Source organism: Salmo trutta, chromosome 17 (assembly GCF_901001165.1).
Source record: "Salmo trutta chromosome 17, fSalTru1.1, whole genome shotgun sequence".
Classification (NCBI taxonomy): Eukaryota; Metazoa; Chordata; class Actinopteri; order Salmoniformes; family Salmonidae; genus Salmo; species Salmo trutta.
In genome coordinates, this window is record NC_042973.1 from 43180191 (window position 1) to 43207408 (window position 27218).

The window sequence follows — 27218 nt, forward strand, 5'->3', positions numbered from 1 at the left end:
GTGACTTGCTCTAATTCCACACAATGCTTATGTTTTAGTTGTCCATACCTGTTTTTTTAAGCATCCTCAGGTCCGTACCAGGCACATACTGTTAATGTAATCAGGCTTCAAAGATGAATGAACTGGTTAGTCCTTACTTACCTTAGTCTGGGACTCCCTTGTCTAGAACTAATTAATCTGAAATTAAGCAGTCTCAGAGTACCATTTTTTAAAATCTGGATTAATTTAAGTAGAATTAGCCTAGTCCTGATTTAAACTCTGTCCACCCCGGAGTGTGTAAGAATGGCAGTAGTAGTAATTGCATTGTAATCCAGAATCGTGTTTTAGACATATGTTACTCACAGTTTGACACCACTAAACCAAATCAAATCAAATGTATTTATATAGCCCTTCTTACATCAGCTAATATCTCAAAGTGCTGTACAGAAACCAAAACACTGCTATGCAGTCCAACAAAATGAACAATATATTCAGGGCATTAATACATTGTACATCAGTGTTTCCCAACTCCAGAACCCCCAAACAGTACACATTTTTTATGTATCCCCAGACAAGCACACCTGATTCAACTTGTCAACTAATCATCAAGCTCTCAATGAGTTGAATCAGGTGAGTTTGTCTGGGGTGGGGCTACAACAAAATGTTTTACTGGAATCCTTATTCTCCCCACCACCTTCAGTACGGATCTCTGTTGATCTGTAGCTTTGGCAACTGCCTGTCTCTGGCTGGAGGGGTTGACATTGGATTCCCTCTCATTTGTGACCTCACGAAGGCCTAAGAGAGAGAGAGAGAAACTCATTAGAACAAAGAGACTATAGGAAAGGTTTAACATTACGGTCATGATTTACAGTATGTTTAGCTTTGTCTGACATGTTATACAGCAGGTTTGACAAAGTACTATGTTTCTCTATATAATGAATGTTAATAAAGGCTTTATAAAAGGATCACTGAACATACTTATTCCGCTGGGTGCTTTCTCTTAGACAACTACAGCTCTTTGATCACAGAGAGAGAACAGTATGTTTGTGAATCTTCTTCATTCTCTTTGTCATCCTAAAACAATCTGAAAATCACACACAGTGACTGTCTATACGCTTGCCTAGCATGGCTATGATTTCCCCTATGAAGATCCATGTTGCACGGATGGATTCACTGATCAAAATAGTGCCTAACTTGTTGGCAGTGTGTGAAGATGTTTTTCTGTGTGACACCTACAAAACATGTAGCGCTTTTAAAAAATTAAAATACAAATTATAGACCTACATTCTTTGAATCCTGACTGAAAGACTTGCTTGATTGACACAGACTCTTGTCTCTCTGTGGTTCTTTGACAAGAACCCAATCTTTCTTGCTGGGAGGTCCTTTCATACAGGCAAAATCTTCATCTGATTGAACAAAAAGAATAAGAATCCAGAACCTGGGACTTTGACATTCTGTAACAGTTGGTATCATCATCATCCCCATACCATCATCAAGCTCCATCAAGTCTGAGTAATTTAATTGGTTCTTGGCTCTGTTGACAAGAGCAAATAGTCCTCATTCATCACACTCAAATGAAACAGTTATCATAGTCTTTGCAGCTGGGTCGTGCCATGTCATTTCAGCAAGACATGACACCCACCATCTCAGATTGTTCTGAAATCATTTCTGTAGTTAGAAACAGATACAATTAGCATTCCTGCTACATTATTATGTTGAAATATAATTTGATCTGAGAAATTAAGTTTATTGATTGCACCCCCCCCCCCCCCCCACCACCAATCCCAACCCAACAACGAGTACAAGATATCAGTTCTCTATCTCTGACAAGTAGCCTAGTATAGAGCTGCGGCTCAGAGTACTGTTCTCAGTGAATTTGGTGTTTTTTCCCCCGTTCAGAGAAATTAGTGATTGACATTGTTAGGTTTATGTCCCATTCTACATCCTGATATAACCAGCTTCTGATCCCCCAATGTTAAAGGGATAGTTCACCCATACAAAATGACATTGTTTTTCTTACTCTGTAAGCAGTTTATGGACCAGGCATGACAGCAACCATGCTTTGGTTTAGATAACCTGGTCCTTGTTTCAAATGCTAACTTTTTAGCATTTGTGGCACAAATCCAATGCAAGTCATTGGTACCGATATTAGCATTTTCACACTTCATATCCAAATAATCTATAAGTAGCATCATTGAGTTGCAATCAATTTCAGATACATTTGGATAATTCGAACATGAAGCGTAAAAATGCTAATATAGGCACCATTGACTTGCATGGTTGCTGTCATACCTGGTCCATAAACTGCTTACAGGGTAAGAAAAACAATGTAATTTTGTATGGGTGAACTATCCCTTTGTGGCTAACAAAACCAAAGCATGGGTTGCTGTCATACCTTGTCCATAGACTGCTTACAGGGTGAGGAAACAAATGCAATTTTGAAATTTGGGTGAACTATCCCTTTAACATTGAGGGGGAGATCTTTAAACTTGTTTTACCTAATGGCAGGAAAAACACCATCTAGTGGTCAGGATGTAGTATGGGACATTAACCTAACTTCAATGACTAATTTCTCTGAACAGGGGGGAAAGAAACATTAGCAATTTCACTGGGAATACATTACATAGGATGAAGAAACAATTCTCAGAACCGCAGCTCCATACTACTTGTCAGACACAGAGAACTGCGACCTGTACGCTCTCGTTGGCTGCACTTCGCTTCATAATCGTCGCCAAACCCACTGGGTCCAGGTCATCAACAAGACCCTGCTAGGTAAAGTCCCCCCTTATCTCAGCTCACTGGTCACCATAGCAGCACCCACCTGTAGCACGCGCTCCAGCAGGCATATCTCTCTGGTCACCCCCAAAGCCAATTCCTCCTTTGGCCGTCTCTCCTTCCAGTTCTCTGCTGCCAATGACTGGAACGAACTACAAAAATCTCTGAAACTGGAAACACTTATCTCCCTCACTAGCTTTAAGCACCAGCTGTCAGAGCAGCTCACAGATCACTGCACCTTTACATAGCCCATCTATAATTTAGCCCAAACAACTACCTCTTCCCCTACTGTATTTATTTATTTTGCTCCTTTGCACCCCATTATTTATTTCTACTTTGCACTTTCTTCTACTACAAATCTACCATTCCAGTGTTTTACTTGCTATATTGTATTTACTTTGCCACCATGGCCTTTTTTGCCTTTACCTCCCTTATCTCACCTCTTTTGCTCACATTGTATATATACTTATTTTTCTACTGTATTATTGACTGTATGTTTGTTTTACTCCATGTGTAACTCTGTGTTGTTGTATGTGTCGAACTGCTTTGCTTTATCTTGGCCAGGTCGCAATTGTAAATGAGAACTTGTTCTCAACTTGCCTACCTGGTTAAATAAAGGTGAAATAAAAAATCAATAAAAAAAGAACTGTATAGCAACTAGCTAACGTTGGTTGCTAAATGACGTGTCCCAAGTCTCCTAACAGTGTACAAACTATAACAAATGAATACTGAATAACTTAGCTAAAAGACCAAATTGAAATAAGTACTTGATTACTTATTTCAAGCTATCCGGCGACAAACTGAATCTGGCACATCTATATTGTGTTTCTGTTTAGGGGATTCGTTTTTTTGTGTGTACATTAACAAAATGTTGAAATATATAACGTTACTGTTAATGACAATGGAAAACCATTATTCGACAATAAGATATAAAACTCCATATGGTTCCACTTGTGTATCCTACATTTACAAAAAAAAAAAAATACAATACGACGAAAGTTGTATTTCAAAAGCCCAGCTAGCTCAGTTGTGTCAGTCAGATGATTGTCCAAACAAGGACACGGGCGTCAGTTTACATCCACAAAATACTCATGTACAGGTAAAACTAGACTTCTCCCATCTTTATTCTTCTGAAACAAATGTATCACGGCTGCAGTATGATTAATGTCAATATTGTTGCTATTGATTGCACTAAGCTAGGCACCGACCACTGCAATGTTAGCTACTATTGCTAACTAGCGAAAGCTTGAGTTACGTAACCTGACGCATAATGACAATATACAATACATGACCAAAAGTATGTGGACGCCTGCTCGTCGAACATCTTATTCCAAAATCATGGGCATTAATATGGAGTTGGTCCCCCTTTGCTGCTATAACAGCCTCCACTCTTCTGTGAAGGCTTTCCACTAGATATGGAACATTTCTGCGGGTACTTGCTTCCAGTATTCGTGAGTTTGGGCGATTAGGCCTGGCTCGCAGTCAGCGTTCCAATTCATCCCAAAGGTGTTTGATGGGGTTGAGGTCAGGGCTCTGTGCAGGCCAGTCAAGTTCTTCCACACCGAACTCAACAAACCATTTCTGTATGGACCTCGCTTTGTCCACAGGGGCATTGACATGCTGAAACAGGAAAGGGCCTTCCCCAAACTGTTGCCACAAAGTTGGAAGCACAGATTCGTCTAAAATGTCATTGTATGCTGTAGCGTTAAGATTTCCCTTAACTGGAACTAAGGGGCCTAGCCCAAACCATGAAAAACAGCACCAGACCATTCCTCCACCAAACTTTACAGTTGGCACTATGCATTGGGGCAGGTAGCGTTCTTCTGGCATCAGCCAAACCCAGATTAATCCGTCGGACTGCCAGATAGTGAAGTGTGATTAATCACTCCAGAGAACGCGCTTCCACTGCTCCAGAGTCCGATTGTGGCGAGCTTTACACCACTCCAGCCGACGCTTGGCATTGCACAGGGTGATCTCAAGCTTGTGTGCGGTTGCTCGGCCATGGAAACCCATTTCATGAAGCTTCCGACAAACAGTTCTTGTGCTGACGTTGCTTCCAGAGGCAGTTTGGAACTCGATAGTGAGTGTTGCAACCGAGGACAGATGATTTTATGCGCTACACGCTTCAGCACTTGGTGGTCCCATTCTGGGAGCATGTGTGGCCTACCACTTCGTGGCTGAGCCGTTGTTGTTCATAGACATTTCCACTTTACAATAACAGCACTTACAGTTGACCAGGGCAGCTGTAGCAGGGCAGGAATTTGTTGGAAAGGTGGCATCCTATGACAGTGTCACGTTAAGTCACTGAACTCTTCTTTAAGGCCATTCTACTGTCAATGTTTGTCTATGGAAATTGCATGGCTGTGTGCTCGATTTTATACATCTGTCAGCAACGGGTTTGGCTGAAATAGCCAAATCCACTTAGGTGCCGTGTGGCTCAGTTGGTAGAGGATGGTGTTTGCAACGCCAGGGTTGTGGGTTCGATTCCCACGGGGGACCAGTACAGAGAAAAAATGTATGCATTCACTACTGTAAGTCGCTCTGGGTAAGAGCGTCTGCTAAATGACTAAAATGTAAATGTAAAATGCACTCATTTGGTGTCCACATACTTTTGTATATAGTGTATTACCTAACGTTAGCTGAAGGGACCAATGTGGCTAACACGTTAATGCTTATTGTATTTACTAGCTAGCTAGGTATCTGTCATCAATAATCTGAACCTTGCAAGCCTGGTAGTTAGTATCAATTGGAAATAGAATAATTTAGCTAAATGGCCCAAGGCGTTAGCTATGAATATCATTTCTGTAGCCAGCAGATCCGACCCGGTTGCTTACAGCTGCTCTAGGGTCGGACAGGCTTCCAGTGTAGATTAACACACTGCAGAGCCGGCGCGAGATATGGCCTGGAAACGTACCTCACTTCAGGGATGAGAAATGCGTTGTACTCCGAATTGTCCCATTATCCAACTGTTACACCGAGAAGATTGAATGACTACTCATTTATCAGTCATTCAATCTTCTCGGTGTAACAGTTGGCATAATGCAACAATTCGGAGTACAATTCATCCCTAGATTGAGTTATGTTTTCCAGGCCATAGCTTGCGCCGTCTCCACGGGGTCTTAATCTACACTGGAAGCCTTTCTGACCCTAGTGCAGTTGTTAGCAAGTGGGTCGGATCTGCTGCCTATAATTTCTGTAGAAATTCAGAATGATAGCTTGCCTATTAAATCAGACTGTGATACAAGCTTTTTGGGTGCACAGTCTGAATTAATGCTCTGCAAAGACTTGGAAAGTTTCCTTACAAGCCAGAATGTTGAATAAAATAAAATGTCTAATTACTGTACTGGTTGACCCTGTTTGTCCTTATTAGGGTTGAAATTAAAGAAGAATTATCAAAAGAAAAGTATTATTAAACCGACTTTTCAAAACACTGGTACTGCCATTGAGGTTTCTACCACCAGGCACATGCGCAAAACCATGTAAACACCTGCAAGACTTTCAGTTAGTATGCGTGCTGCACCTGCCGTTGGTGATGCGCAATCAAATCTTGATGGCCACACACAGAGACACTCGTGTTGAAGTCGCGTTAATAACACTTTCGTGTTGGTATTTTGTCTCATATTTCCATCCGAATAACGACAAAGTCAGCGGACAACATTCTTGCTAGTAAAAGGACTGTTTGGAATTTTTTGTTGTATACGTCCGAGAGGAAGGAAATTCCACACTGATTGGAAAGGGGCAAAATGATAGTCTGAGATGCATATCTGGTATACATGACACAGGATGTGATTGCGTTTTTATTTTTTAATTTTTTCTTTTTTTTATTTATTTCACCTTTATTTAACCAGGTAGGCAAGTTGAGAACAAGTTCTCATTTACAATTGCGACCTGGCCAAGATAAAGCAAAGCAGTTCGACAACATACAAAAACACAGAGTTACACATGGAGTAAAACAACATACAATCAATGATGCAGTAGAAAAAAATAAGACTATATACAATGTGAGCAAATGATGTGAGATAATGGAGGTAAAGGCAAAAAAAATGCCATGGTGGCAAAGTAAATAAAGTATGGCAAGAAAAACACTGGAATGGTAGATTTGTAGTTTGAAGAAAGTTAAAAGTTAAAATATAAATAATATGGTGCAAAGGAGCAAAATAAATAAAATAAATAAATACAGTAGGGGAAAAGGTAGTAGTTTGGGCTCAATTAAAGATGGGCTATGTACAGGTGCAGAGATCTGTGAGCTGCTCTGACAGCTGGTGCTTAAAGCTAGTGAGGGAGATAAGTGTTTCCAGTTTTAGAGATTTTTGTAGTTCGTTCCAGTCATTGGCAGCTGAGAACTGGAAGGAGAGACGACCAAAGGAGGAGTTGGCTTTAGGGGTGACCAGAGAGATATACCTGCTGGAGCGCGTGCTGCAGGTGGGTGCTGCTATGGTGAGCAGTGAGCGGAGATAAGGGGGGACTTTACCTAGCAGGGTCTTGTAGATGACCTGGAGCCAATGTGTTTGGCGACGATTATGAAGTGAAGGCCAGCCAACGAGAGCATACAGGTCGCAGTGGTGGGTTGTATATGGGGCTTTGGTGACAAAACGGATGGCACTGTGATAGACTGCATCCAGCTTGTTGAGTAGGGTATTGGAGGCTATTTTGTAAATGACATCGCCGAAGTCGAGGATTGGTAGGATGGTCAGTTTTACGAGGGTATGTTTGGCAGCATGAGTGAAGGATGCTTTGTTGCGAAATAGGAAGCCAATTCTAGATTTCACTTTGGATTGGAGATGATTGATGTGAGTCTGGAAGGAGAGTTTACAGTCTAACCAGACACCTAGGTATTTGTAGTTGTCCACAAATTCTAAGTTAGAACCGTCCAGAGAAGTTATGCTGGATGGGCGGGCAGGTGCAGGCAGCGATCGGTTGAAGAGCATGCATTTAGTTTTACTTGTGTTTAGGAGCAGTTGGAGACCACGGAAGGAGAGTTGAATGGCATTGAAGCTCGTCTGGAGGGTTGTTAACACAGTGTCCAAAGAAGGGCCAGAAGTATACAGAATGGTGTCGTCTGCGTAGAGGTGGATCAGAGATTCACCAGCAGCAAGAGCGACATCATTTATGTATACAGAGAAAAGAGTTGGCCCAAGAATTGAACCCTGTGGTACCCCCATAGAGACTGCCAGAGGTCCAGACAGTAGGCCCTCCGATTTGACACACTGAACTCTGTCAGAGAAGTAGTTGGTGAACCAGGCGACGCAATCGTTTGAGAAACCAAGGCTACTAAGTCTGCCGATGAGGATGTGGTGATTAACAGAGTCAAAAGCTTTGGCCAGGTCAATGAATACGGCAGCACAGTAATGTTTCTTATCGATGGCGGTTACGATGTCGTTTAGGACCTTGAGCGTGGCTGAGGTGCGCCCATGGCCAGCTCTGAAACCAGATTGCATAGCGGAGAGGGTGCGGTGGGATTCAAAATAGTCGGTAATCTGTTTGTTGACTTGGCTTTCGAAGACCTTAGAAAGGCAGGGTAGGATGGATATAGGTCTGTAGCAATTTGGGTCAAGAGTGTCACCTCCTTTGAAGAGGGGGATGACAGCAGCTGCTTTCCAATCTATGGGAATCTCAGACGACACGAAAGAGAGGTTGAACAGGCTAGTAATAGGGGTTGCAATAATTTCGGCAGATAATTTTAGAAAGAAAGGGTCCAGATTGTCAAGCCCAGCTGATTTGTAGGGGTCCAGATTTTGTAGCTCTTTCAGAACATCAGCTGAATGGATTTGGGAGAAGGAGAAATGGGGGAGGCTTGGGCGAGTAGCTGTGGGGGGTGCAGTGCTGTTGAATGCAGTAGGGGTAGTTAGGTGGAAAGCATGGCCAGCCGTAGAAAAATGCTTATTGAAATTCTCAATTATAGTGGGCTTATCGGTGGTGACAGAGTTTCCTATCCTCAGTGCAGTGGGCAGTTGGGAGGAGGTGTTCTTATTCTCCATGGACTTTACAATGTCCCAGAACTTTTTAGAGTTGGAGTTGCACGAAGCAAATTTCTGTTTGAAAAAGCTAGCCTTGGCGTTTCTAACTGCCTGTGTGTATTGGTTTCTAACTTCCCTAAAAAGTTGCATATCGCGGGGGCAGTTCGATGCTAATGCAGAACGCCACAGGATATTTTTGTGTTGGTTAAGGGCAGTCAGGTCTGGGGAGAACCAAGGGCTATATCTGTTCCTGGTTCTAAATTTCTTGAAAGGGGCATGCTTATTTAAGATGGAGAGGAAGGCATTTTTAAAAAATAACCAGGCATCCTCTACTGACGGGATGAGGTCAATATCCTTCCAGGATACCAGGGCCAGGTCGATTAGAAAGGCTTGCTCGTTGAAATGTTTCAGGGAGCGTTTGACAGTGATGAGTGGAGGTCGTTTGACCGCTGACCCATTACGGGTGCAGGCAATGAGGCAGTGATCGCTGAGATCTTGGTTGAAAACAGCAGAGGTGTAATTAGAGGGCACATTGGTTATTACTTATTACTTATTACTGTACATATACTCACTATTCTATTAATGTTAATTGGTTTATAACTTCTTTCATCTGCTTTCAGCTGAGAAAATGAAGAAAAACAAGGGAAAGGTGAACACCACCACTGAGAAGGAGTTTGTGTTTCGGTTCAGGGCAGGGAGGAATGTCTGTGTCCTCAAAGTACCTCTGCAATTCCCTGTCCAAGAAAATGTCAATGACCTTCATGGACGACTTATGCTGCTGCACAAAATACCTTGCTTCGTTGAGAATGGTGAGATTTCCATTTAACTAAATAAAATGAAACTTCGTCTCTTCTATTCATCCACACATACCTTTTGGTACTAATAAATTAATGTATCTTGGTTTAGAACTGAAGAGCACACTGTCCACCTTTATTGAGAGTGAAACCATCCAGGACTATGACAGAGAAGCAGAGTTGGCCCTACAGAGACTGACAACAGGAGAGGTGGACATCAACCAGCTTACAAACAAATGGGCAAAGGCCTACTCGGAGGTAAAAGCAGAACTCAAACCCAAAGACCATGTTTAGAAGCATATTTTCATACAAACTTGTTTGTCCCTAAAGCTTCTAACCCCGTCCCTGCTTCTGTCCTCTCGCTTCTTCTCCCTGATCCCTCGCTTCTGTCTGATAGTGTCGCACCCGCTGATTTAAAAAAAAACATTTTTATTCCCTCATGTTGTCCACCTCACATTACAGAAGTGGATGACACTGTTGGATGTATGAGACTACAGTGAAATCTGTATTCTTATGCTATTCTTTGTATGGAACAATCCAATTATCTGAAAGATGAGCTAGAGAAGTGTTTGCATACTGTGCCTCCTGATAATATGATTATCTCCCAGTGTCTGAGCTGTGGTCATAGATCATTATATTGATACAGAAAGTCAGTGAGTCACAGACAGTTGACAGCTCCTTAAGTTTCGGAAACAATGTATCAAATTAGATTGGAAAGATTTGCTAAAAGTTTTTGGGAGTTGCCAAGATGTAGTGTTTGTCTTTGAGTTGCAGCTCATCAATTTTATACAAGCAAGACCTGCGTCATCTGTCTGACAGTCTGAAGGGGATTGTCAATCATTAAAACATCTGTGGTCTGATGAGAGAGATTACTAGACATGGTGGCTTTTACTTTAAATGGATGAAAGCGGAAACTCCCTTTGAAACAGAATATCTTCCCTATTTTTTTTATTTTTTTTGTTTTTTTAAAGTCAACAAGATCATCGGCTTCATGCACTTCAAAGTTCTGGACTTAAAATTATGCTGCCACTTGCTCAAGCACTTATAAAAATAAACAAGTCTGCCCCTCCAATAAAGCTTGGTTGCTCACTGCTGTGATGTGTACAGGGTAACCATTAACATTTTACTGCACTAGCACAGAAATACTCATGAACTCTGTCCAGTGTATTTGAAGGAACTGCGAAGGTCTTTTTAATGTATATCATGTTTGTTGCATAAAAATCCCTGGACTTGTATTAATAGAGGAAGACTAAACTTTTCTATGCCCATTCTAAATATGGCACAAGTACAAGGTCCCTCACGTAGCTTCCCCTCTACGTTCGTTAAGGAGAATCGCCTCTTGCTTTTCACACTGTCCACTCACAATTGTTGACCGGGTCTTTCGTACAGCACAGTCACTCACTTTTTCACTTCCTACACTTTCCTCTGATCTACTGAACAATGTTTTCCTGTGATTTTCCTTTACTCTCAAAAGGTTACTCCCACACGCCATCATCCTCTTTTCCTTGTTCCTATTTAGACCACGCTGGAACATGCTCATCCTGAGGAGCCCTGCTGGGATGAGGACTTTGCAGATGTTTACCACGAGCTCATCCATTCCCCGGCCTCTGACACCCTGCTCAACCTGGAACACAGCTACTTTGTCAGCGTCTCGGAGCTCATCAGTGAGAGAGACATGGAGCTGAAGAAGTTACAAGAGAGGTTGGTATGATCATAAAGATAAGTCCTCAATTGCAAAGGAGCCAATTAAGTCATCGTAGATTAAGTTAGTTTCAAATAACAAATGCCTAATGCGTTTAGCATTGTTCTGTTTTTTTCAACTGCCAGACAGGCAGCAGAGATGGACAAAGTCATGCAGGAGCTGGGAAAGACCATGACTGACCAGGATGTAAATGCATTTGCCTCTCAACACTTCGATGCCCAGCAGGTAAGACACAGAACCAGTCAGTTTGGCCGTTTGAGCTACAAGCATTGCAATGCTCTATGCACAGAGCTACACAGTCATGAATATTCACGATTGGTGATTCTTCTCTCTGGTCAGGTGCTGGAGAACAAGTGGGCCAATGAACTGAAACAGGTGACTCATATTCAGAAGCAGGAGTATCAGGAGTGGGTGATCAAACTGCACCAGGACATGCAGAACCCCAATAACAGCACTATTAAGTAAGAGAGAGAGAGGGAGGGAGTGAGTGTGTGTGCGTATATGTGTGTTTGCATGCTTGTGAATGCATATGTGCAGAAATGTATTCTCAAGTAGCTTTTTAGGGGGGTGCAATTCAGCAGGGTTTTTTTCCTGTTCCTTGAAATCCTACTAACACTTTCAAGGCTCACAGTGAAGCAACATTGGTTAAATCAAGATAATGAGTAGTCGAGTCAGGTGGTTAAGTGCTTGGATGGGAAAGAAAGCCTGCAGACACAGTGGAATGACATCTGCACACACAGCAGCACTTTCAAATGCACGCTCAAGAGGCATTGAAAGAGCATCCTTGCTGAATTTCTATATTGTTTTGTTATATATGGTTTACTCCTTTTTATGTGCAGTTTGTCAGTCCCAATGCACCTCATCCGGGGGTTGATTGATTTAATTTATTTGACAATTTGAAAAATACATGCATAAGGGTACTCCAGCTGGTGACGCCTCCACATACAATTTAAGAAAATCATCAAGGATAACACAATAAAGCTTAACAGCTTATTTTCATCGTGGTTCTTTTGAAGAGGGGAAGGGGGAATACAATAAGGTTAGGCGGCGATTGTAATGACAACAGACAATGACAGACACAACATCCGATAATTAATACAATTTCCGTTCCTAATAAACAACAATGGACAGGTACATCTTCCTTGTCTCACATACCCTTAATATATAAACAATCAATCCCTAACATACATGCATACACACACACACACACATACATACATACATACATACATACATACATACATATACACACACACACAAGACAGTCACAATATAATAAACAACAGGCACCAAAAAGGCGGACCATATGCTATCCCGGGCATTTCCCTCCCTGTCACCTACTTTAATCTTACCACTCACTTTTGAGACATGCTACTATTTAGCCATTTTTTTTCAGTGAGAACTTGAAACTACCTATAAAATTCTTCGGAAGATTATTCCAAAGAATGTCAGCCGAGTATAATTTTTTTTTTTTTTTTCCTCATACCACTTTTAAATCTAAAAGGAACAACGTCAGTTTTTTTACCTTTATTTAACTAGGCAAGTCAGGAACAAATTCTTATTTACAATGACGTGGGTTAACTGCCTTCGAACTTGCAACCTTTCGGTTACTAGCCCAACGCTCTAACCACTAGGCTACCCTGCCGCCCCAAGTTTCACTCCTTCTAGTTGAATAGTTATGCTTATCCCTCACTAAGTTAAAGTAGTTACATAAGTACCTGGGGACCATACTGTGGACAATCTTATGTACAAGACACAATTTTATCTGAGCGACTTTCCCCTCCACTTTAAGCCATCTAAGGCTTTCAAAGTGGGAGTAGTCAAGATGCGTAAGTGCTGGAAGTTTTTCCAGAGTAATCCTGACTAATTTGTTTTAATATTTATTTTTTTATATCTTGGGGGAATGATTGTACCAGGAAGAGCTTTCATAGTCAAAGTGGCACTGAACAAGAGCCCCTGCCAATGTCCCCATTGCATTCTTATCCAGATATTTGGAGGTTCTTGCCAGGAACCTAATTTTATGGTTCACTTTGGCGATAACATTTTGTGCCATGCTCTCCCGTCAGATGGTTCTTTAGCCCTGTGTCCACTCATCTTCCAGCCTGGTCCCAGATCTGTTTGTGCTGTTTAGCCAACTTCTATGCTCATTGGCATGGGCAAGATGGCAGAAACAGGTCTGGGACGAGGCTAGTCATCTTGTGAACCCTGCCCTTTACAGTGTGAGGTTGTGTTTGTCAGTGAGGAGATCAAGGTGCAGCCCAGTCAGCTGACAGTGGAGTCTGAGCCTGGGGCCAGGCTGTACGAGGAGCAGCGACAGCTGGAGGAGAGCTTCACCATCCACTTAGGTACTATACTGTCTGTGTCCCCATGGAAACACTGATGCCTGGTCCAACAAGCCTATGATAAAAATGAACCCTGATGACAGCCACTGGATTTATACTTTACTTCCTGACATCGTAAAATATAAAGACGTCCCATACATGTTGAGTGTATATTTTTGTTTGTTTCTGATGTATTTTGACGGTGTCGTCCAGGTGCACAGCTGAAGACCATGCACAACCTGCGGCTGGTGCGGGCGGACGTGCTGGACTTCTGTAAGCACCGTCGGCATGGCAGCAGCGGGACCAAGCTGCGGCGGCTGCAGACTGCTCTGTCGCTCTACTCCTCGTCCCTGTGTGGCCTGGTGCTGCTGGTGGACAACCGGGTCAACTCCTATAGCGGCATCAAGAGAGGTGAGAGGTCAGGGGCCAAGGGTCAGTGGTCAACATTAAGAAGGGGACCACAGTGTTAGTCCCTGTTAGTGACATAAGAGGGTAAAACCCATTTATCATTACTGAATCAATTCAATCTTTCTTATTGCCATGACCACATATGAAGATGTTTGGTTTGAGGACACCAGTGAGTTAGATGTTTGAGCATGAAGGTTTTGTCACAGTTAGAACATACGCCAACCCCTAACCCTTTATAACCATTGTATTGTGAGATTGTTAGAGTCCTCATCATGTGTTTCTGTTTGTTCCCCAGACTTTGCCACAGTATCTAAGGAGTGTACAGACTTCCACTTCCCTCGGCTGGAGGAGCAGCTGGAGGTGGTCCAGCAGGTGGTGCTTTACGCCCGGGCTCAGAGGAGCAGCAAGCACAAAGTCCAGCCGGGTGAGTCAGTCACACACACACCAACAGGGGTGAAAATGATTGGCACCCCTGTTTTCAATACCTTTCAATACATACACTTGCGAGGATAATGGCACTGAGCCTTTTTCTAACTGTTTTATGAGGAGAACACATTGGGAGGGATGTTAGACCATTCCTCCATACAGAATCTTTCCAGATCCTTGATATCCTTCATCTGCTCTTATGGACTTCCCTCTTCAATTTAAACCACTGGTTTTCAATGGGGTTCAAGTCTGGAAACTGAGATGTCGATAGTAAAATGTAAAAAAATATTCGTGGTCAATTAACCATTTCTTTTTGGATTTTGATGTGTGCTTGGGGATATTGTCTTCCTGGAAGATCCACTTGCGGCCAAGTTTTAGCCTCCTGGCAGAGGCAAACAGGTTTTTTAGCTGAAATGTCCTGCTACTGGGTAAAGTTTGTGATGGGGCTCCCAAGTGGTGCAGCGGTCTAAGGCACTGCATCTCAGTGCTAGAGGCATCACTACAGAAACTGGTTCGATTCTAGGCTGTATCACAACCGGCCGTGATTGGGAGTCCCATAGGGCGGCGCACAATTGGCCAAGCATCGTTATGATTTGGCCGGGTTAGGCCGTCATTGTAAATAAGAATTTGTTCTTAACTGACTTGCCTAGTTAAATAAAGGTTGAATATTCTTTTTTACCTTAAAGGTCCAATGCGTCCGTTTTTATCTCAATCAAATCATTCCTGGGTAACAATTGAATTACCCTACTGTGATTATTTATTTTAATTTTAAATGAAAACAAACAAAAATAATTTCTTAGCAAATGGCAATTTCTCTAGCAAGAATTTTGCTAAAACTGGGAGTGGTCTGAGTGGGGAGGGTGAACACTAAGAATTAGCTGTTATTGGCAGAGTGGTTTGGAACTCTCTTGCTTATTGGTCTATTAACTAATTTACCGCACTAAAAGGGCATTGTAAATTTCACAGTATTATTCCAAATAATACTGTGAAATACACTACATGATCAAAAGTTTGTGGACACCTGCTCGTTGAACATCTCATTCCAAAATCATGGGGATTAATATGGATTTGGTCCCCCCCTTGCTGCTATAACAGCCTCCACTCTTCTGGGAAGGCTTTACACTAGATGTTGGAACATTGCTGCGGGGACATGCTTCCATTCAGCCACGAGCATTTGTTGAGTTCGAACGATTAGGCCTGGCTCGCAGTCGGTGTTCCAATTCATCCCAAAGGTGTTCGATGGAGTTGAGGTCAGGGCTCTATGCAGGCCAGTCAAGTTCTTCCACACCGATCTCGACAAACCATTTCTATATGGACCTCGCTTTGTGCACGGGGAATTACCATGCTGAAACATGAAAGGGCCTTCCCCAAACTGTTGCCACAAAGTTGGAAGCACAGAATTGTCTAGAATGTCATTGTATGCTGTAGCATTAAGATTTCCCTTCACTGGAACTAAGGGGCCTAGCCCGAACAATGAAAAACAGCCCCAGACCATTATTCCTCCTCCAAATTGGACAGTTGGCACTATGCATTGGGGCATGTAGCGTTCTCCTGGCATTTGCCAAACCCAGATTCCTCCCTTCGGACTGCCAGATGGTGAAGCGTGATTCATCACTCCAGAGAACGTGTTTCCCCTGCTCCGGAGTCCAATGGCGGCGACCTTACACCACTCAAATCAACACTTGGCATTGCGCATGGTGATCTTAAGCTTGTGTGTGGCTGCTCGGCCATGGAAACCCATTTCATGAAGCTCCCGATGAACAGTTATTGTGCTGACGTTGCTTCCAGAGGCAGTGTCGAACTCGGTAATGAGTTTTGCAACCAAGAACAGATTTTTACGTGCTTCAGCACTCGGCGGTCCCGTTCTGTCAGCTTGTGTGGACTACCACTTTGCGGCTGAGCTGTTGGTCCTCCTAGACGTTTCCACTTCACAATAGCAGCACTTACAGTTGACCGGGGTAGCTCTAGCAGGGCAGAAATTTGACGAACTAACTTGTTGTAAAGGTGGCATCCTATGACGGTGCCACGTTGAAAGCCACTGAGCTCTTCAGTAAGGCCATTCTACTGCTACTGTTTGTCTATGGAGATTGCATGGCTGTGAGCTCGATTTTATACATCTGTCAGCAACGGGTGTGGCTGAAATTACAGAATCCACTAATTTGAAGGGGTGTCCACATACGTATGTATGTATGTATGTATGTATGTATGTGTGTATATATATATATATATATATATATATATATACATACATACATACATACATACATACATACATACATACATACATACATACATACATACATACACACACACACACACACACACACACACACACACACACACACACACACACACACACACACACACACACACACACACACACACACGTATGTGGACGGGGTTATTTTTGCTTCCATTGGCCCTTGTTAAAGAACCAGTGCAGTCAAAAACGTGATTTTCTTGCTCTATATATACAAGAAAATCACGTTTTTGACTGCACTGGTTCTTTAACAATGACCAATGGAAGCAAAAATAACCCCGTAACGTCAAAGGTTATTTTCTGCATATGCATCCTTCTTTCGACGCCAAACCCACCACCGGTGTGCGTGGCCAAAGAGCTCTATTTTCATGTCATCTGACCATAGCACCGGTTTCAATCCAAGTACCAATGCCCTTTAGCAAACTCCAGGTGTTTTCCATTTTGTTCAGATGACATGAAAATAGAATTCTTTGGTCAGGATGATTGAGTTATGATGTAACAATGGCATATATAAGGTCCAATTAGAACAATGTTAAAGATCCTGGCCCAGTAAAGTCATGTTTGAGCAAGGGCACAGTAAATGGCAAACTGGACATATGTGTTAGGGATTATGTCAGGAGGAAGGACAAGGCTCTTTTGACATCATTGCCAACGTGTGTTGTTGGAAACCTCTGTCAAGATCCGTATAACAATCCCCATTGAATGGCTGTTTGAGTGGAGAGCTATCAGAGAGCTGAGTATGGAAACATTCTTCCTGACTTTCAGGCCTTATATGGATGGGCCTATGACCTCTGTTGCTATTGTCATTTACTTCCTGAAAGGTCATGTTTGCTCACACGTTTTCCATACAGGAAATTCTGAACTCCTCTCTTGTTTTCCTTTTGACAGAGGTTCCTAGGAATGGAACTAATAGTGAAGATAAAAACAAAAATTTGGAAAGGAATCCCTCCAATATCTTACCAGGTAAAGTTGACTGAATACATGGTTTTGACTAATTCTTTAAGGGACGAATCCTGACTTTGTGCATTGTGAACATTTTACTTAAAGATGCACTATGCAGAAAACGCTCCGCCATTTCCTGGTTGCTAAAATTCTAATAGTTTGCCTTATTTCAGATTGTGACAAAACAAGCAAGTATAGTGTAGCGAATCATTGTACCATGATGGGGGTGGCAGGTAGCCTAGTGGTTAGAGTTTTGGGCCAGTAACCGAAAGGTTACTAGATGGAATCCCCGAGCTGACAAGGTAAAAATCTGTCGTTCTGCACCTGAACAAGGCAGTTAACCCACTGTACCTAGGCCATCATTGTAAATAAGAATATGTTCTTAACTGCTTGCCTAGTTTAGAAATACGCTTTCATAGGGCCCCCCCGAGTGGCGCAGCGGTCTAAGGCACTGCAGTGCTTGAGGTGTCACTACAGATCCGGGTTCAATCCCGGGCTGTGTCGCAGCAGGCCCTGACCGGGAGACCCATGAGGCAACACACAATTGGCCCAGCGTCGTCCGGGTTAGGAGAGGGCTTGGCCGGCCGAGATGTCCTTATCCCATCGCGCTCTAGAGACTCCTCTGGCGGGCCGGGCGCAGGCACATTGACACGGTCGCCAGGTGTGCGGTGTTTCCTCCGACACATTGGTGCGGCTTGCTTCCGGGTTAAGCGAGCAGTGTGTCAAGAAGCAGTGCGGCTTGGCAGGGTCGTGTTTCGGAGAACACATGGCTCTCGACATTTGCCTCTGCCGAGTCTGTACGGGAGTTGCGGCGATGGGACAAGACTGTAACTACCAATTTGGATATCACAAAAATTGAGGAGGGGTAAAAAATACACAAAAGAACAAGTCATAGGCTGTCATTTCTAATATCTTATCTTACTTCCTAAATTCTCTTCTGTCACGGTCTCAGGTGAATTCTACATCTCCCGCCACTCCAACCTGTCTGAGGTCCACATAGTGTTCCACCTGTGTGTGGATGACAACGTGCGCTCAGGCAACATCACGGCCCGGGACCCTGCCATCATGGGCCTCCGCAACATCCTCAAGGTCTGCTGCACTCACGACGTCACCACCATCACCATCCCTCTGCTACTGGTCCACGACATGTCAGAGGTGAGAGAGAGCCTCATGTTATGTGTGTAAAAGGAGAAGATCATTTACCTCGAGGTCCCAGAAGTCAGATGCATAATGAGAGATGCATCCTTCTGCGTTGTTATGAACACCAATCAAAATAGTTTTTTGGGTTCCAGCATGTTGGTGATGTTTTATAGGAAAGGGTTGTGTGAAGAGCTTTGATAAGTTATTAGTTAACTGTACAGTTATATTTATTTTTAATTTTTTGTGTAAACTCAGTGAACTGTACTGACCACTCCTAGTTCCTTGGTTATACATATGCTATGCATGCATAACTGGTGCGGTGTGACTTGAGTTTATGTAAGTGCAGGTCACCAGCAGTTACCATTATGCTACATTTTGCGTTGTTATGAACACCAATCAAAATAGTTTTTTGGGTTCCAGCATGTTGGTGATGTTTTATAGGAAAGGGTTGTGTGAAGAGCTTTGATAAGTTATTAGTTAACTGTACAGTTATATTTATTTTTTATTTTTTGTGTAAACTCAGTGAACTGTACTGACCACTCCTAGTTCCTTGGTTAGATGATTAGTGGGGGAAAGAGAAAAGGATGGAAAAATAGACTGAGAAAGAAGGAAAGGCGGAGTACTGATGGTCTTATTTCAGGCCTTAGGAACTGATTTGTCTTTAAGTTCCGCCATGTCCCTCCTGGCCTGCAGTTAAACAGTGCTGCAGACCTGGGTTCAAATGCTATTTCAAATGTCTCAATTTCTTTCAGATACATTTCGAAGTAAGTATTCAGATATTTTTTTTCATCAAAAAGACAGTTAGTTGAATATTGGAATCTATTTGTAAATACACTTCAAAAGTATTGGCATGTATTTTAAAATGCTCAAATACACTTCCATGCGTTTAACCCAGGTATTTGAAAATACATTCATATAGTAGGTTTTTTATAGGAAATTATTTGAAATTACTTTAAAATACTTCCAGTATAAGTAGTTGATTTGGGCCACAAGATTTAAAAATACTCAAATACACAGAAAATAAGTATTTAAATAACAAATAATCAAATACACATGTATTTCAACCAAGGTCTGCAGTGCTGTGGGCTTCAGCCTGTTGTCTCCATTCCCAGTGTCATCCTGACATGTTCCTACCCTCCCCGATGGCACATTCACAAGCCTTTGATACTGTCTCTCATTTCTACTTCCTCCTCCACGCCTCTCTGCTTGTTTGTTCAGTGCAACCTCGGCAGTGTTCTGGCCTGTTCAGCTCTGGTTGTGAACTCTCCTTAGCATTTCCTCCATTCAGGAGTAGATGAGGGAAAAGCGGAGAGTCGTGAACTGTTTTTTTCTCAAACTGAGTATACAGCACTCTGTACACATAGAGGAGGGTAGCGATAGCATTGAAGGACAGCAGCACTCCTGAGTCCACATGGAGCAACCCAGAACCTGAGAACAGCCATTTCTCAACAAGCTGCTGCCTGATGTAGACCTCACTGCGGTGCAGAGAGGGCCCTCCTTATCGTGCCACAACATGCCTGATGAAACGTCTTCTCTCAAGTCAAAGCAAGAGTATTCTCACTTCCTAAGGTGCAGGAACCAGTCTCTTTTTCAGTTGAAAGCATTTCCGTCGGGATTCTTCTTTTCCAGTGCTTTTTCCAACTGAAGAAATTGTACTTTTGCCCAGCTCAGTTTATATGTACAGTGGCATAATGACCAGCCATAGAAGGCAATGAGAAAATGTTTATTCTTTATAAAAATATGCGTTTTGACAACGTCAGGCAGGCAGACTAGAAGGGAACAGTGAGGGGATGACAGAGGATTAGTGTGTTCCACCATCCTGTGGCCTGACTGACTCCTCTTATTCTCTCACCTGCAGGAGATGACCATCCCGTGGTGCCTAAAGCGGGCTGAGCTGGTCTTTAAATGTGTCAAAGGTGAGATAGTAAGGCGCACCAGTGGCATTTTCCCCTCTTGTGTCTCCTCTGAGACCTCTCTGTCCTGACTTAAGATGTTTCCCTCCGCAGGTTTCATGATGGAGATGGCATCGTGGGATGGAGGGATCTCACGGACTGTCCAGTTTCTAGTTCCACAGGTATGAATAGGTCTGCTGGTAAACTGGCCAGAACCTTAATGACTCAGACCGAGCTTGCACTGTATTGCAGAATATATACAGTACCAGTTAAAAGTTTGGACACCTACTCATTCCAGGGCTTTTCTTTATTTTTACTATTTTCTACATTGTAGAATAATAGTGAAGACATCAAAACTATGAAATAAGACATGGACTCATGTAGTAGCCAAAAAAGTGTTAAACAAATCCAAATATATTTTACGTAGCCACGCTTTGCCTTGATGACAGCTTTGCACACTTGTGGCATTCTCTCAACCAGCTTCATGAGGTAGTCACCTGGAATGCTTTTCAATAACAGGTGTGCCTTCTTAAAAGTTAATTTGTGGAATTTCTTTCCTTCTTAATACATTTGAGCCAATCAGTTGTGTTGTGATGACAAGGTAGGGGTGGTATACAGAAGATAGTCCTATTTAGTAAAAGGCCAAGTGCATATTAGGGCAAGAACAGCTCAAATAAGCAAAGAGAAACAGCAGTCCATCATTACTTTAAGACATGAAGGTCAGTCAATCAGGAAAATGTCAAGAACTTTGAAAGTTTCTTCAAGTGCAGTCGCAAAAACCATCAAGTACTATAATGAAACTGGCTCTCATGAGGACTGCCACAGGAAAGGAAGACCCAGAGTTACCTCTGCTGCAGAGGATCAGTTCATTAGAGTTAACTGCACCTCTGATTGCAGCCCAAATAAATGCTTCACAGAGTTCAAGTAACAGACGCATCTCAACATCAACTGTTCAGAGGAGACTGCGTGAATCAGGCCATGGTCGAATTGCTGCAAAGAAACCACTACTAAAGGACACCAATAATAATAAGAAAGTTGCTTGGGCCAAGAAACATGAGCAATGAACATTAGACCGGTGCAAATCTGTCCTTTGGTCTGACGAATCCAAATTTGATATTTTTGGTTCCAACCGCTGTGTCTTTGTGAGACGCAGAGTAGGTGAACGGATAATCTCCACATGTGTGGTTCCCACCGTGAAGCATGGAGGAGGAGGTGTGATTTATTTAGAATTCAAAGTACACTTAACCAGCATGGCTACCACATCATTCTGCAGCAATACACCATCCCATCTGGTTTGCACTTAGTGAGACTGTCATTTGTTGGCCTCCACTATCATCCGATCTCAACCCAATTGAGAGGGTTTGGGATGATGGAAAAGCCTTCCTCATGAAGCTGGATAAGTGAATGCCAAGAGTGTGCAAAGCTGTCATCAAGGCAAAGGGTGGCTACTTTGAAGAATATCAAATATATTTTCATTTAACACTTTTTTGGTTACTACATGATTCCATGTGTTATTTCATAGTTTTGATGTCTTCACTATTATTCTACAATGTAGAAAACAGTAAAAATAAAGAAAAACCCTTGAATGAGTAGGTGTCCTAACTTTTGACTGGTACTGTACTTTTAGTGATATTATTGAGGTCTATAACTGTACTATTAGAGTTGAATGTACAAACCCAGACAGGTTAGATGTCTCTGTCCGGTCTGATGAAAAGAACATCAATGCAACCAGTCAGTATTTAGGGCTGATTACTCTGAGTTGATAAAGTGTTGCCGGCCAAATATGATTTAGTGAAGCCACAGAATGAACCCTACTTGAAGAGCAAACAAGTACTTGAGGAGAAAGTTATTGTCGTATGTTTCAGAGCAGGAATTTAGACCCACATTGGAGTTGGCGCTATTGCTTGACTCGGCCATTCAGCGTCCAACAATAGTACCCCTGTACAGTATGTCTCACAAAGGCACACCTGGTCGTGCATACTCTCCAAGTACACTCTGTAGTGTACACTGTGTACCTACATTCAATTTACCATTGCAAAAAAAGTATGTACTTTTAGGCTCAGTCAACAATGTCACTGTTTGATGAAGATGATTATGATGTATGTACAGTACCAGTCAAACGTTTGGGGACACCTACTCATTCAAGGGTTTTTCTTTATTTTCACTATTTTCTACAATGTACAATAATAGTGAAGACACAAACTATGAAATAACACACATGGAATCATGTAGTAACCAAAACATTGTTAAACTAATCAAAATATATTTTAGATTCTTCAAAGTAGCCACCATTTGCCTTGATGACAGCTTTGCATACTCTTGGCATTCTCTCAACCAACTTCACCTGGAATGCTTTTCCAACAGTCTTGAAGGAGTTCCCACATATGCTGAGAACTTGTTGGCTGCTTTTCCTTCACTCTGCGATCCAACTCATCCCAAACCATTTCAATTGGGTTGAGGTCGGGTAATTATGGAAGCCAGGTCATCCGATTCAGCACTCCATCACTCTCCTTCTTGGTCAAATAGCCCTTACACAGCCTGGAGGTGTGTTGGGTCATTGTCCTGTTGAAAAGCAAATGATAGTCCCACTAAGCGCAAACCAGATGGGATGGCGTATAACTGCAGAATGCTGTAGTAGCCAAGCTGGTTAAGTGTGCCTTGAATTCTAAATAAATCACTGACAGTGTCACCAGCAAAGCACCATCACACCACCACCTCCATGCTTCACGGTGGGAACCACACATGCGGAGGTCATCCGTTCACCTACTCTGCGTCTCACAAAGACACGGCGGTTAGAACCAAAAATATCAAATTTGGAGTCATCAGACGAAAGGACAAATGTCCATTGCTTGTGTTTCTTGGCCCAAGCAAGTCTCTTCTTCTTATTGGTGTCCTTTAGTAGTGGTTTCTTTGTAGCAATTTGACCATATTTTGGGCTGCAATTTCTGAGGCTGGTAACTGTAATAAACTTATCCTCCGCAGCAGAGGTAACTCTGTCATTTCTCTTTGCTTATTTGAGCTGTTCTTGCCATAATATGGGCTTGGTCTTTTACTAAATAGGGCTATCTTCTGTATTCCACCCGTACCTTGGTCACAACAAAACTGATTGGCTCAAACACAGTAAGAAGGAAAGAAATTCCACAAATTAACTTAATAAGGCACACCTGTTAATTGAAATGCATTCCAGGTGACTACCTCATGAAGCTGGTTGAGAGAGTGCCACAAGTGTGCAAAGCTGTAATCGAGGCAAAAGGGTGGCTACTTTGAAGAATCTCAAATATAAAATATCTTTTGATTTGTTTTACACTTTTTTTGGATACTACATGATTCCTTCACTATTATTCTACAATGTAGAAAATTGTAAAAAATAAAATAAAGAAAAACCCTTAAATGAGTAGGGGTGTCAACTTTTGACTGGTTGTGTGTGTGTGTATTTATACGTGTGTGTAGAATTATTTATATGACTTGTTTTGGTGAGAGCTCTTATTTCTCTATAGAACCATTCCCTTTACTAATGTGGCTCTGTTACAGGTTAGTTATATAAGTCTATTGTTCTGAGGGAGGTTGCCTATACTATGATTACATGTTGACAGGCTCAGGAGATAAAACCAGCATCAAGGGTTATAACAGCATTTACGTCTGCCAGCCTTACGCTCCGACAGCATTCAAAATAGAACTTCTAAAACAGCATTTTTTACACCTCAAACGAGACACGTACTGTATTTTTAAAAATACAAGTGTTGTGAGTGGAGACATTAATGCTTATTAGAAGGCCTGTTAATGTTGTGACCTAACATGTTCCCTATGAGAGCCATAGCTGTCAGGGCACACATAATTACAGCATCTTGACTGGTCCCACAGGAAATGGGACACCGAGCTAAAGGTCCCTGCTTAAGTTGTCATTAACACTTGTACACAAACAAGCGACAACAACAAAAATGTTGTGAATTTGTATGTTAAGAGTTTCCCCCAAGTTGATGTTGTATATGTAAGCCGTTTGTGTCCGTTTAGGCTACTCTGTTGGAAAGAGATCCGTGCCCACTGCTCACTAAGCATTGCTGTCTGTCTGTGTTTTATTGACAGAGTATATCGGAGGAGATGTTCTACCAGTTGAGCAACATGCTGCCTCAGATCTTCCGCGTCTCCTCCACCCTCACGCTCACCTCCAAACGCTGACGGAGACACATGACCAATCAAATTGGCTTGGCAACTGTCAACACTGAGTTCCAGCAAACATATTTTAAATAGTTGCATTTCACAGGGGTTAGTGTGATGGATGACTTCAGAGCTTCCTGTCACAAGTGATTATCAACCCCTGCGTAATTAGCATCTTGAGGCAAGGCGACATCATCTCGGGGCGAGGCGACATCATCTTGCCAAAAAGATAGATTGTGTTGTTGTCCGAGACGAGCATTATGCAGTTTTTGTGCATGGCAGTGAATTATAGTGAAGGCTCTGTCATTATTCCTCTCCACTCCAATAACAGCAGAGGGCACTGTTCTCAGAGACAAAGCCCCCAACTCTCTGATAGATGTTTAATCTACTTTGTGCCTAAACATGGACTTTATTATCTTTTATTATGAAACTGACAGTTGGCATTAAAGTTGCACCCTATTGAGCATACACAAGTTCAGCACTTAAACTTTTCAATGTGGCATTCCAATGAACTCATTCCAATTTACTCTGTGTTTGCACCTATATCGGCAGTAAAGGAGTATTGAAACTGTTTCAAGGAGAATGAAAGGCTGTGTATATAGTCACAAACTTACATTACTGATCTAATGTGAATCTCATCTCTGTGAAATGTTTCTGGTTTGACATTATTTAAAAAAAAAATTACTGGGGCCTGAAGCACTGGAGTATAGCCTACACCATATTGCATTTTCTGCACAATTTTATTTACTGTTTAGGAATAATCCACGATTGGCTAATCTCCCTGAAGCTAATATGACATAGTAATTGCATTCCATTTCTGCTTGGATTAAGCCATTTTAGATAGATTAAATTATTATTCTTGTCAGGCACTCGGGCTCCCAAGTGGCGCAGCGGTCTAAGATGCTGCATCTCAGTGCAAGAGGCATCACTGCAGTACCTGGCTCGAATCCAGGCTGCTTCACATCCGGCCGTGATTGGGAGTCCCATAGGGCGGCGCACAATTGGCCCAGCGTCGCCCGGGTTTGGCCGGGGTAGGCCGTCATTGTAAATAAGAATTTGTTCTTAACTGACTTGCCTAGTTAAATAAAAAAAATAAAACATTTTCCTGCCCTGATTATCAGTGTCTGTATTGAGGTGATTAAACAGATCAAGTGCACTAATCAAAACAGTGTCTTTTTCAAGTGAAAAACAGATGGCTGTTGGCATTCTCCTCCGAGCTCTCAAGTCGGTGTCGTGTTAACTTGCCGCACTTTTTATACCGTACTGCAGTGGTGAGAACCCACAAAACGCTACGGAAATGTGTCACTGAATGCCTTGCATTCTTGCCATTGGTCTCGGTGGCCTTAAGTGTTGGGTTCCCTGGGGCAGAGGAACCATGGTGCCGACTCAGCAGCATCATGCACCGGCCGGGCCTAGTGTTTGTCCTTCCTCCTCCCTGGTGTTGTGTGCAGCCAGGCAGCCTGGACTTCAGTGCCTCACACATAGGCCCTCTGACGAGGACAGCAAATCCCTGGAACAATTGACCTCCTAGGGGGCTGATTGGTTCCTGGGTTCAGGTACACAACTAGCCCTATATGGCACGTTCATGTCAGACTAGTCTTGGTTTGACACGCTTTACTGACTTTATTGTCCCCATGGGGAAATGTTGTTGCAGCATCATGTAAGTGTTTAAATACAGTAGACAACAAATTCACAAGTTACATACAGTATATACCAATGAAAGAGACTAGCCTGCTGACCTTACTGGGTGGATAGGAACATTAGCCTGAGCTGTTTAGGAGGGATATCACACTTGGCACAAATGATTGTCTAGTTCTGTTTTTCCTGTGGGGGGTGCTCTGTTTACAGTACAGGGCCCTGGATTTAATCAAACCTGTAAACAATTGTTTCCACGGTAAGTCAAAGACATGAATGCTCTTGCACAGCAAGAAATAAATTAATTTGAGATGATTTTAGTTTCACACTGTTGATGGGAAAGTGGGGCTTTTTCTCTGCCAAGGAGGGTTCAGATATGAGTATTAACTTGTATCTTGCTGTTATCTGTTTTAGTAACACTTTAATAATAGCTTTGTTATTGTGTCAAATTGAGTTTAGGGGTTATTGCTGCGACACAAGTGGAATAAGGACCATTCGAAAAATGTGTTAATACAATATTATTACTATAGAAATACTACGCCGGCATGGAGCTACGCTGAAGTTTTACGCCTTCTGTATAGCACAATAGATCCTGTCCACATGATGCAGAAGAGACTCTTATTGGCTTCTGAGAAGCCAACAACAGTGTGCTGTTTTATGTTACCATGCCAATGTGGAGGATTGACACAAGCTTATGACTGTTATGCCTAGAAACCATAAGAAACTCAACAGATTATACAGTGAAAATTGATTTTAAAGGAATGTTCCCAACCTCACCAGCTTATAATTGAAGTCTAGGGAATGGCCTCCGGGGGGCTAGATGTCAATGCAT

The 27218-nt window shown here is 42.4% G+C and overlaps 1 protein-coding gene and 1 long non-coding RNA gene across 3 annotated transcripts; one reads left to right on the forward strand and one right to left on the reverse strand.

Moving 5' to 3' along the window:
• Positions 1-366: 366 nt before the first annotated feature.
• LOC115151318 (uncharacterized) lies at positions 367-2834 on the reverse strand. Its single transcript, XR_003867271.1, has 3 exons — positions 2801-2834; positions 1264-1385; positions 367-774 (listed from the first exon to the last, which is right to left on the reverse strand). It is a non-coding gene; the product is annotated as an uncharacterized LOC115151318 (long non-coding RNA).
• A 909-nt stretch (positions 2835-3743) lies between these two features.
• LOC115152233 (protein C12orf4 homolog) lies at positions 3744-25432 on the forward strand. Of its 2 annotated transcripts, XM_029696876.1 has the most exons (14): positions 3744-3853; positions 9332-9520; positions 9618-9763; positions 11025-11206; positions 11333-11432; positions 11547-11668; positions 13446-13552; positions 13742-13939; positions 14232-14360; positions 17511-17585; positions 18517-18719; positions 20563-20620; positions 20711-20778; positions 24680-25432. In XM_029696876.1, the coding sequence occupies exons 2-14, from the start codon at positions 9340-9342 to the stop codon at positions 24770-24772; spliced, it is 1662 nt and encodes a 553-aa protein (XP_029552736.1). In that variant the 5' UTR covers positions 3744-3853; positions 9332-9339; the 3' UTR covers positions 24773-25432. The 2 variants fall into 2 exon arrangements, with proteins under 2 accessions (XP_029552736.1, XP_029552737.1); XM_029696877.1 differs by lacking the exon at positions 17511-17585.
• Positions 25433-27218: the final 1786 nt, after the last annotated feature.